Source organism: Archocentrus centrarchus, chromosome 21 (genome assembly GCF_007364275.1).
Source record: "Archocentrus centrarchus isolate MPI-CPG fArcCen1 chromosome 21, fArcCen1, whole genome shotgun sequence".
In the NCBI taxonomy this organism is placed as follows: Eukaryota; Metazoa; Chordata; class Actinopteri; order Cichliformes; family Cichlidae; genus Archocentrus; species Archocentrus centrarchus.
In genome coordinates, this window is record NC_044366.1 from 10,850,267 (window position 1) to 10,863,043 (window position 12,777).

The 12,777-nt window shown below is 37.3% G+C and overlaps 1 protein-coding gene across 1 annotated transcript; it reads right to left on the reverse strand.

Moving 5' to 3' along the window:
* Positions 1–982: 982 nt before the first annotated feature.
* On the reverse strand, positions 983–11,698 carry LOC115801053 (histamine N-methyltransferase A-like). Its single transcript, XM_030758753.1, has 7 exons — positions 11,451–11,698; positions 11,198–11,340; positions 7,312–7,364; positions 5,425–5,532; positions 4,625–4,755; positions 4,108–4,201; positions 983–2,165 (listed from the first exon to the last, which is right to left on the reverse strand). Exons 2-7 carry the CDS (start codon positions 11,329–11,331, stop codon positions 1,813–1,815), a joined length of 873 nt encoding a protein of 290 aa, XP_030614613.1. The 5' UTR covers positions 11,332–11,340; positions 11,451–11,698; the 3' UTR covers positions 983–1,812.
* Between the last annotated feature and the right edge of the window lie 1,079 nt (positions 11,699–12,777).

The following is a 12,777-nucleotide window of genomic DNA, read 5'->3' on the forward strand; positions in this document are numbered from 1 at the left end:
ATTTATCTAGTGGAAAACTTCTACCTTGATAAGACACCAACTGCCACGTAAAGTAAATAGTTCTTGAAGAACATTAGTGGCAAACAGTGTATTGAGGTTGATTATCTCTGTGACTAATGCTCTGTCACTCTGTGGTATGAGAGGGCCCAGTGAGGACCCCAGTAATGGAGCCTGAGCAGGTGCTGAAAGCCAACTGACATCAGGGGGGAGTGCACTGACACGAATTTCTGATGAATTTCAATTACCGATCTATTAAAGCTAATGAGGTAAATGAACAGCCAGAATGCATTTGCTAGATAGCTTGAGACAAGACCTCAGTGGTTTGGCTGGATTTTGTGCATACGCGGCCGCAGCAGACGGCATAATGCCAATGCTAGAAATGTCTCTGTATTAGCTTGATGAGTGGGAGCTGAAAATATAATAGTCAAATAAATACTGGCAGCACAGGAATTAAATGCTTCGTATTAGGCACAGTGTTATGGTTCATAAAAGTTGGTGCTCCCACCCTTAGCTGTCATGTCCTACCTAAATGTAAGGACAGTATGCCACCTACTGGAGATAGTGCAACAAAGCGCAATGTGGGTTCACCTGCATTCCCAGTCATGTAGTACCATCTGCAGGTTTTATGGTGAACAGCATCGTGAAGAGGTTTAAAAAATAAAAGAATAAAAAATTGGTCTCTATACAATGATTCTCCCCCCCATGCGTTCTACTCAGGAATTTTGCACTCAGTTTGCTTGGTTGTAGAAAATAGGTAAAGTCAGCCTAACATTTCTCAATAAAATTACACAACTGATTTATAAAAAAAAAAAAAAAAATGTAATCCTATCTCTTTATTGGAAGAGACGCACCCAACGAATATCTCTCAGCTACTCCCTATGAACAATTTTGATTAAAATTAGAATTTGGAATATGTCCTTTTTTTAAAAAAATTATGGGCATTCTTGCTTTATAAGGCAGCGACAACCAAGTATGGGCAAGTGAATAACATGCAGTAAATGCCCAGTTTGCCAGTCTTTGAACTAGCCGTTTATGTGAAACCAAACCTCATGGATATCAGTCTACTTAAAATGGTAAATATTGGAGATTGCACAGCCATCACACTAATCGTACCTTTCTGTCCTTATTCAGTGTTTAGCATCAACACAGCTAAACCTCAACACCCATGAGGTGCAAGTTCAGGACAACACGACTTTTTGGGGAATATTAACTTTATTAATATTAATTTTGAAATCTTATTAGCATATGCATCCAGCACAAATGAAACAACACTGGGATCCAGTCAGAAATGAAATCTAACAAATGTAAGTCCAGTATTCTCCTGTCCTTTGGCTGCTAACACTCCTGGAAGTGTACTGTGGGCTCTTGGAGTTTTTAATTTTCTTGCTTGTTAAAGCCAAAAACATTTCTAAGAGAATGAAACAAAACAATTTCCCTGAAGGCCAAAAAATTTCAAACATAAAGCAATAACTGGAGGACTTTCTGTAAAGCTGGGTGATTATTTTCTGTCTCTATCACTAGAAACGACCTTTTCGAGACAGTCATCAGAGCTGTTCTAACTGTAAAGATATAGATTACAGTGACTTTATTATGAAAGGTCACACCTGGATACTAAACTTCCTTACAGATTAGAAGAGGGCCAAAGTTTGATGAAAGCAAATTAGGACTCACTGCATAGCTAGACTTATGTGTCTTCTAGTACAGCAGCAACTTTTACTCACTCAAGATAAACTGAACTGTATTTATTTATTCTTTCTGACAAATACACAGAGTACAGAGTCAGAATGATAAACACTTCTCTGCAGGATGCACTTAAGGATGAACAAGAATGCAACTCATATTACTGATGAACAATACTTTGCCATCTTTCACTGTGCTGCACTTTTTCCTCAGAAGGTCTAACATGCCATCTCTGATCTCTGGGGTAAAGGACTGGTGGAACTTGTCACTTCCTGTCATGAAACTCAGCAGGCGTTCTCCAGTGGAGCCTCCTGGATTTAAACATTCAGTGATGTCGAAGGTGTTGGGAACCGAATGCACCTCATACTTCAGACACAGGCTCTCCAGGCAGGCAATGACCTCTGCTGATGAACGGAACTCTTTGATGGCACCTACACACAGCTCCTTACGGTAAGTCTTCCACAAGGTGTCCCATCCACCTTTGGCTGGATAATATGATATCAGAAATCCCATACATTTGTGAATAAAAACAACTTACATCAAAAGTAGAAGACATTTACTCAAAAGGACAGAGGTGTCAAAAGTACACACGTTCATCTAAAACAGAAAAACAGAGACTTATCTTACAAAAAAAATACTCTGGTTAAAGCTGAAGTACTGATTCAGTTTCTTTACACAAGTAAAAGTTAAAAAACCCAAACTCTGAAAAGTACCCAAAGTATTAATGTAACAAGACCCATCACCAATAGGGATATCCTCAGGAGATGAAAATATGAAATAAATGTAGAAGTCAGGATAACATTACAGCAGATACCTTCTTATCTTCTGCAAAACTATTTTGCCCTAATTTGGAGACCTTAACCTAAACTTTTATTCAAAAACTTTTAGTCACTCATGGGTTAGTAAATATATAATACATATTCCAGCAAAAATATGTATTTAATATTAACAATACTCATTAAATCAAAACAATTTTAAGCATGCTGTAAGAGACTGAAATTCTGTGATTATCTTTAACATTTCAACAAATATGGAGAACAAATAAGAGAAAGTACATACTGTACTGCACTGTTGTACAAGGGTGTATACTACATGATGTATCTCTATTATATAATCTATAACAATAAGTCAGAAATAATGCATACTTACAAGGTATTCACGTGTGTACAGGAATACTACTATATATTGCACTCATATTACATAATCTGCTGATATCAATGCATTAGGTATAACATCTCTATAATCATAAGGCAACCATGTTGTTTACATTTGAGCAATAGTGCTGAGCAGTAGGTATGGCTTTAATATTGCTCAGTGATGAGTCATAGTCTGCAGTCATCCCTGACCAACATGATAAACAATGCTCAGCCAATCAGAAGTTGGCATAACAGATGTCATAATAACTGTTATAATAACGGATGTTATTATCAGTTATAACATACTATCAGTTATAATAACTTATGTTACTATAAACAGACTTTCTCTTTACCTAGAAATATGAAATTCCCCAGTTTCTTACTATCTAGCTACTGCCAGCTGTTCAGTGACTGAGGTCAGTTGTTAGATATCTCTTTCAGTCAATAATGGTCAGGTATAGCCAATCACACAGCACAATATGATCACATGATTAGGCTAAGCCAATCAGGCATGCGAAAGAGGCTACATCTCATTAGCATATATTATCATAGCATAGCAGCAGCCTGAAAACCTCCATGTTGTTAATTCTCCACTTCAGATAAATACAGCTAAAATGTACAAAGGGAACTAAACATCCAGGAATATGAACATCTTTTAGCATATATTTGAAGTGTTAGGAATACTCATGCCAAATTTAATGGCTCTACTTTGTGGTTTTGGAGTCGGTAAAACCTCGCAGACAGATGGACGGACAAGCAGACGGACGTATGACAACAATATCCTCTCGCTCTATTTTGTGCAGGAGGATTAAAAGTAGCTCTTTGAAGCACATTTCTATGCAAAACTAACTGAACCTCATTATTGATATAATAATACAATTTTATTAAGGGAATACAAATTTTATTTAAACTTAAATTGAAACCTAAAGCTTAAACATGTAGAACACAAGCAAAGGAAATCAAAGGCAATTAGAAAAGAAACCTAGCTCTATTTGCTAGGGAGAAAAATTAAAATTTGTCAAAAAAAATAAATTCTCAAGTAAAGTTGCCTACAAATACCAGAAAATTCTAGTACTATGAACTACGAGTTTGTCACTGTAACATAGGGGTACAGTAACAAAATCACTTCACTTAAATGTGTTAAACAATCCTGCTTTTGAGTTATAATAATTATGGGCTCATACATTTACAGTATACTAGATATACAGTTACACAATCAGAATGTGGCACTTTTAAATTGTTGCATTGCAGATTAATTATATAAAGATAATCAAAATCAAGTTCAGCTTACCTGTTTCAATGATGATCATAAGCCTGCCGTTAGCTTTTAGAAGGCTGTGGTAAAACTTGATAGTTTCACAAAGGTTTTCCACATAATAGATCATCTGTACAGGGGAACATTAAGGGTAAAAACTTTCTAAAGATTAAATGAATGATGTGTTTTCATTTACAGTACACCTGCCAGGACATTTTGTCAGAGGTTGAATGACAAATTGTAACACTTTTTACACTCTTATTTGTCAGAATACACTCTGCACCCACTGTGGTCCCCAATGAATTCAAGCAGCAGTGCAGGATTTAGTGAGGACCTAAATATATCTCATTGCTAACACAGAGTGAGACACTGACATTACACTTTACAGTACTTTACTTTATAGTTTACAGTACACTATAGCAGACCCCAATCGTGGGCAAGAGGACAAGACATCGTTGAAAGAACAAGCAAATTCCAGAAGCCAACAAAGCATACCCACTATCTTTTTTTTTTTTTTTTTGCCACGAATGTGCGAAGGGAAAAGTCATAATACCTGAATCATGTGTATGAAATCAAACTTCTTCATGTCTCCCTTGACTTTGACTTGCTTCACATAGTCCTCACTGGTCATGATGTGCCAACCAAACGGGATTTTCTGAAGGCTGGCAGTCTTTGCTACCAAAGCTTTACGATTGATAAAACAAACAAACAAACATCAATAACACTGAGATCTGTGTTTGTGTATACACAAGACACCAGAGCACAATGCTTACTGTAATCAAAATATTGATTACACTTAGTTACAAAGGTGGTAGACATCCATTAAGAGTATGTAATACATTAACAGCATATGGAGAAAAGGAAAATAACTATTGAGAACTGTGACTACAGTCTAAGCTAGAACAGCACTGATTGCTTCATTCTTGGTTAATGGGGCAGTGTACATAAGAAGACCACGAGGCAATGACCAGAAACATCTGATGCATTTACATAAAAGTACTATCAGCAGATGTATCAGTGCTTTGTGGTTTATATAAACACAGACATTACCAAATACAAATAATTTCAGATGATAATGGATGCTTTTACACATTTTGAATACAAGATGAAATTCAAGCTGACTTCACTATAAACCTAGACCAATTTTCTTACTACACAAAGTAAATAGTTAATTCTTTTTAAAGACATTTTGAGAAAACTTTAAATGTCAGCTGATACTGCTAGTAATATTGCTACTGGTACTAATATGACTGCTTCGAGGAAAAGGGAAGAAGAGCCTGAAGAGTTGAAAAAGTCTTAAAATTGTAGAATAAAAATATTTCAACATGTGGTGTGAATGTGAATTGTTAATACCTTTGAAGTTGTCTGAGAGCTCAGAGCTGCCATCCACAATGTCAGCAGTAATAGGAACAGCAGGGAATATAGACTGCAGCAGTGTAAGGATCTGAGCATCCACCTCACCTGGAAGAAACCAGGAAGTAAGAAGATTTTGAATTCCTGAATTCCAAATAATACTTTAACCAAAGCATATAGGAAAAACTATAAATAATAAATCATGTAATTAAAAAAAAACATTTAATTTAGACAAGTCAGATATATAGAAGAAAAGAATGACTGAGAAAGACTGTGTGCTACTTCTAGAGTCTTATCATTCTTATCATTAACAGTGGCTTTGATGTTTGATAACATTGTGTGATAAACCCAGCGATCTCTGACCTATAGTGATCACTTGTGGGGCCAAGTGCAATCTGCAGGAGCTTTGACAGTGACTTGCTTTGATCTATTAATGCTGCCACAGACACTGTTGTTATGAAATCGCTTTGTTGTACCTCTGTGAAGGGCATGGTAATCAGTTTAATTCATAACAATGATTTGCAAAGTTTTTTCTGGCATGCCCCACTTCAGAAACCAAAAAAGGCTGTTTTTTTTTTTTTAATCAATTCTCAATTATGACAATAGATCCAAGATTAACTTTACACTGTAAACCCAGATTTTGATTCCACTTAAAAATATTGAGTTCATATTACTTAAAATTGCCTAGAATGTGAACATTACTTGTTAATGCTGATGGTCTATTTTATTGTAATCATATGTTTGAGTTCAAACAACTTAATATCATCAAGTTTTGCACCTGCTAAAAATCTAGTTCATACCAGTTTTAACATACTGGCTTAATGCACAGCTGCATGGTGGCATGATGGTTAGCAGTGCTACCTCACAGATAGAATGCCTTCTAGAAAGTCCGGGTTCAACTCTGGCTTGGCCCAGGCCTCTCGCTGTTTGGAATAGAAGACATTTGGTGTTTTTGTTCACAACGCTCTCTCGTATAGTTTTTCATTGTTCCATGGACAAATGTTATTTGTAAATATTAATGTACCAGTGTTCAGCAGGGCTGAGTTTTATCATGCTTATTTACCAAATTTAAACAGACACAGTTCAACACTGTAAAAAATATTTGGGCAGCATGGTGGTGTAGTGGTTAGCACTGCTGCCTCACAGCTAGAAAAGCTATCTGATAGTCTGGGTTCAATTCCACCTTAGCCTGGGACTTTTGCTGTGTGGACTCATGTATGTTCTCCCTGTGTCTGTATGGGTTTCCTCCCACAATCTGAAAACATGCAGTTACTGGGGTTAGGTTAATTGGTCTCTCTAAATTGCCCACAGGTGTGAATGGTTGTCTGTGTCAGCCCTGCAACAGGCTGGTGACCTGTACAGGGTGTACCCTGCATCTTACTGCCTTGTCAGCTGGGATAGGCTCCAACCCCACACACAACCATGAAAAGGATAAGGGAATTGATTGATCAAAAAATGTTTTATTTTTTCATGAACTATAAAAGATAAGTTTGGTCAATTAGAACATACAATTTAGTTCAATTGGAAATGGAGTAGTGCTTACTTAACAGGCTGAGTTAAATAAACTGTTTCATTACTTAAAAAATTTAAGGCAACGAGTTACCTTGGTTTTTTTTTAAGTAGATTCAACTTATCCGGGTTTACAGTGTAGTGAAATAAAGGTCAGCCTGACAACACCAGCAAACTCTTTTTTCTCTACAAAATCATATTCATTCAGCTTAGCGTCACCATGTATTTTCCCCTTGGTGCCCATGCTCCATTTGCAGCAGCTGTAATTCCACTGGTTTATAACAAGTAAATAAGCCAAAACTACCACAGGACACATGTACAATAGTTAGTATGTCACTACAATTAAAATTATACCAATTGTTATATTTGATCGCTTACCTGCACCACTTCCAATGCCAAGAACATCCAGGCTGCTTTTACCTTCTCCAATTCTGCAACAACAATGACAATGTTAATAAAAATCTAAATCTGTTGTCCTGTGTGTTACAAGCTGGTTCATACCAACTGTTTTATACCAACTAATTTATTTGCTTAACTTATTAAAACAAAACAAAAACAAACAAAGTAACAGAGTATGCTAGAAAATCATTACAGTCTTGCTAGAACTCAGAAGTATAGCCTACTAACAGGACATTATTAGGAATTAGTATTTTCTTCATGTTCATTAATGACAATGTATCACAGCGAAACTGAAAAGGCCACAGTATTCCAGGAAAACATCGTTACAAAATTGTATTACGGAGCCTTGCAACAGCCTCTATGCTATATCTGGTGCCAGACTGGATCACTGAAAGGATGAGCTTGCAAATCCGTGGGTTGTAGACTTGACTCAGCTGCTTACTTAATTTTTGAAACAGCTTCCCTCCTGAATGGTGGTCGATATAAGCTTCTGAAAAGTGATTATCTGAAGGCATGAAAGCTTTTTACAGGTCTGCCTTTAAAAAAAAATAAAAATAAAAAATAAAAAGGTATTTCCAAGGCTCAAAGTGAGAGCATCTTAACATTGTAACCTTTGCTTTGTAAAACCATCCAATGCAATTTTATTTATAAAGTGCTTTTAATTACTCACAGGGGCCAAAGTTCTGTACAGTAGAACTGTAAGCAGAAACCTCTAAATAATCAAAAACCCTGAAAGGGAAAGAGGAAAAAAAAGTGTACATTTAAAAGGTCCTACTTACAGTATTGCGGGGAATTCAATCTACTGTGAAGTATAAGACTACAGAATATCTCAAAGCCCTTTATGAATTTAATGTAGTAACTAAATCACTGAGGTACATTTAATCAAGTAAAATGATTATATTCCTCTGAAATGCACAGGATGTTTGGGTATCAAGTGAATAAAGACAAGTATAAAGAACAAACTGGAAGTAAAGTAACAGATAAAAACATTATAACCAGTCACAGAGTAGCACCCATCATGCTGATCCAATTTAGCACCAAATGGGTTATTTTGACAGAGTAAGGACTAGCTGAAAGAAATTGATTTGCGTTATTGAATGGAAATTCGGATTGCATGTGCACTGCTGCTTGCATGAAATTGTAGGCAATTTCTTCTCCCTTTAAAAAGACATTTTGAAGTTAGCAGTGCAGACCCTAGTGGGCTAAATTACCCCATTCTCTACAACAGTACACAACATAAGGAAGACAGCAATTTCAGTCTGGGTAACTAAGTAGATAACAACTTTCCATAAACTTGTAAAGACCGTACTGCGGTGGCATCTCAGACAGAATAAAAGATCTACTGTCTATGAGTGGGACACACACAGCTGTGACTCCTGTCCAAATTTTGACATTCCAACCCTTGAGTACAGTCATTAGTGTATTGTACCAGTCAAAAGTTTGGTACACTGTATATATAAAAAAATCCCTACTTGCCCTGTGGGCGGTCTTCATCCTCCAAGCTCGGGTCCTCTACCAGAGGCCTGGGAGATCTCAGATGTCGTTCCTGGAAACTGCTGGAGCTACTCTCCCAGTTTGGGGGTTACCACGGAGACCACTGTTACCTCTGTGCTGTCCTTCAGCCTGGCTTTGTCCATCAATTGGTAGGATTCTTTGATATCAGCCACTTCTATCTGCAAGCAGTACATGCCGTGCAGGGGCCTGTCCTTCCATGATGGTTCCTGTTCTTTCAACCTCTTCTTTTTCAGGTTTCTGCTGCCTGCGGTACTCACTAAGCACATGATCAGCTGTGGCCATTTTCCTGATGTACTAATGGATCTTTGTTGTTTCATCTAGGATAGTGGTTCTGACATTCAGTAGTCCTCAGTCTCCTTCCTTCCACTTAACATATAGTCTGAGAATGCTGGATTTGGGGTGAAACCCTCCATGCATGGTGAGGCGCTTTCGTGTCTTGATGTCAGTGGCTTCTATCGCCTCCTTTGGCCAGCTTATTATCCCAGCAGTGTATCTGACAACTGGCAGGGCATAGGTGTTGATTGCCTTGTTCTTCCCATTCAGCTGACCCTTCAGGACTTGCCTTACTCTGTGGATGTACGTGCCGGTTACAGCTTTCCTAGCGGCCTCTTCTTGGTTCCCATTTGCCTGTGGTATTCCAAGGTACTTGTAGTTGCCCTCAATGTCTGCAATGTTGCCTTCTGATAGTGAAATCCCCTCAGTTCTGACTACCTTCCCTCTCTTTGTTCTCATTCAACTACACTTATCCAGCCTGAATGACATTCTGATGTTGTTGCTGTAGATCCTCGTGGATCAGTAAATTGATATCTCGTTAACTCCTGGTATACAGCTTGATAATTGCTCCATTCTGTAGTCCATAGCTAGTCTTGTTGATGATCTGGTTGAGGGGGTTCAGGCCTATGCAGAACAGCAGTGGGGACAGAGCATCATCTTGTTAAATCCCACACTTGATGGTGACTTGTGCAATTGGTTTGAAGTTTGCCTTTAGTATTGGTCTCCACATTTGAGTAATAGGCTTTCTTGTAATCAATCCAGACGGTGCGCAGGTTGGTCAGTCGGGTCTTACAGTATCGAGTGACTGGTCTGTCTACCAGTAGCTGGTGTTTTGCTCCTCTGGTATCTCTGCCAATTCCTTTCTGGGCCCCGCTCATGTATTGAGCCACATGCCTGTTCATCTTAGCTGCTATTATGCCTGACAGGAGTTTCTATGTTGTGCTGAGGCAGGTTATTGGCACTTGGTACTTGGATGGGACCGGTCCCTTTTGGGGATCCTTAGGAATCAGGACCATCTGAACTTCAGTCATCCATTCTGAGTGTGTCTTAGCCTCTAGCAGCTGGTTCATTTGTGCTGCCAGGTGCTCATAGCGTGCAGTTAGCTTCTTTAGCCAGTAGGTGTGAATCATGTCAAAGCCTGGTGCCATCCAACTCTTCATATTTGAGACTCTTTCTTGGATGTCTGCCACTGTGATGGTTACTGTAGCCTGTTCAGTGAGGTTTCCATTCATACGAATGAGTGAATGTGTCCAAACTTTTGAATGGTAGGCCAAACTGAATTTGGATGTTGACAGAACCCATCCACTGAAAGCCAAACACTATAAACACCTGGCAGTGTTGTGCCAAAAAGTGATCATCTGTCAAAAAATGATCATTAGTAGTTAAACTGTTGTAAATGGGCTATAATTTGTCAAACATATCTCAAAGACATCTCTCATGAATGATATCACTGTTTTGTTTTTTTTTTGTTTTTTTTTAAATATACCGTTTATTGCAATTTTCCTATATTTTTTATTTCTATTTGTATTTATTATGTTGGCACCTGGAGGATGGCTCAGACAAAATTTCATTGTATTGTGCAATGACAATAAAGATATCTTATCTTATCTTATCTTATCTTGTCATTTTGAGCCAGAAGGAACATTCCTGTCACAAGGTAGAAGCTGCAATCAGTTTTTGCCTTTTCCATATCCTTTATTTATCTAGGTAAAAAAATGTGTCACTGACATTAAAAGTGTCTTTTTCAAGAGAAATGTGCCCAAGAGGGCAGCAGAAATTGTAAGAAATAGAAATATAACAGTTTTATAAAGACACTTTAATTGGCCAAACTACTTGCAAAACAGCTGATTTCTTAATTAAATATATAAACACTTTGTAAATCCATCCTGTTGTCTACAGCTTATTTACCACTCTAAGATATTTGATATATCCTCCCCAATAAATAAAATAAAATAAAATAAAATAAAATAAAATAAAATAAAAAAGCAAAAACAAACAAACAAAAAAACAAACAAAAACAAAACCGGCAATCATCTTTTGGTAGGCAAGGATGTCAAAGGTAACGTGTCTACTGTACCTCTTAAATTCTCCTGCTAGGATGTTGTTAAGACACTGGACAATGGCCTTGTGTTCTCCAGAGTGTTCCAGATAAAACTGGAAATTGTGGACACTGTCGCCCTCATAACAAGTGTGCTGTGCTTCTGCAGCCATGACTGATTCCTGCAATGCACAGACATCAAATGCATACTGATTTCTGCTTGAGAACAACATAAAATAAGTTCTCAGCCTGCTTGAATTATTTTAGTTTCATTAGAAGAATGAAATATTACCTTGGATAGCTGTAGCCTTTGTGGAGAACGAGAGCTCTTCCCCTTTGTTTAAGTTGTCTTTTATTAAATTGGGGAGTTTTCCTTCCCTCTCACAAGTGGGCTAGCTTCAAAATTGTCTCTATAGAATACAAATAGTGGACGTTCCTGAACTGTTGGACTGGTTGTGGCGAATGAGAACAGAGATCCAATTGCTCTTTCACCTCTTTTAAGTTGTGGCGTTTCTTTTCCCTCCTGCCGTTGGCTTCAAATTTCTCTCTGCAGAACAAAAATAGCAGGCATTACCCAACCTTTGGACTGGCCTCACTTGCCCCCAAACCTAACCAAACAAATGCAAAACAGAAAGTAAGTATAGTAAGCACTGAGAGGCCTGAACTACTGCTACTGCTGCACAGCAATATGTCCAAACACATGCACTATGTTTGGACATAATGCTGTACTATTTATATTCATCTTAGCTTGTACGGTATGGTTATTATTTGCTGGCAGTGTTGGTGTAAATATATGTGTTAACCCTATCATACACTGCAGGGCTATATGTTTATTTAAGCTGCTGAGAATTCACTCTTCAGAAAGAAAATACATTGTAATTGTTTATATAAAGTCTTAATTTTAAAAAAAAAAATCTAAAGTCTACTTACATTTGTAATTCTAAATCTAAAATCAACAGACAACAATCTACATTGTAAAAAAAAGTAATTTAACAGAATTCTATAAATTTTATAGAATGTTTCTGTTATTTTGAAATATGTGAAATATCAATAAAATCACAAAAACAGACAGTGAAATAATATGTCTAATGTAAAATAATGTGAAAAAAATGACCTGTGAATAAACATGATTTTTTCAATCCATTATTTTTCCACACTAAAGAGTAACATAATTTCACAAATATGTCATGTTCATTTTAAAGATAAAACAGTTAAATTCTAGTTCACTGAATTCATTCTAGTAAATACATTTCTGAAATTGGATGCATTGACTGCACATTAAATGTCTGTATATCTCATGGATTTGTTCATTAAATAACAGATATGTTGTGTCATCATGGAAGTTTTCGTCCTGGTCAGATGCCCGGTCCACCTCAGCTGGCACCTTTGGATGTGGAGGAGTAGCGACAAGAAAGCAGAAAAAATAAAATAAAATAGATGGATGGAGTATATGGCATCGGCAAGTAAACTGTCAAACCAGTTTGTCGCCTGTGAATGCCTGATCATGCCTGATCATGCCCAATCCTTTCTTTGCTTAGAAGAAGCTAAGTGGGATCAGGCCTGAATAGTATTGGATGGGAAACTAAAGGGTTATACAGCTGCCGTTTGGGCAGACTGTA

Bases quoted from the DNA above. Each gene is read 5' to 3' on its own strand.
- LOC115801053 (XM_030758753.1), bottom strand. From the start codon at position 11,331: ATGGCTGCAGAAGCACAGCACACTTGTTATGAGGGCGACAGTGTCCAC. The intron at 4,756-5,424 runs GTATTAACAATT...TCAATCGTAAAG, and splicing joins GCTCTCAGACAACTTCAAAG to CTTTGGTAGCAAAGACTGCC. The intron at 2,166-4,107 runs GTAAGCTGAACT...CATATTATCCAG, and splicing joins TATGATCATCATTGAAACAG to CCAAAGGTGGATGGGACACC.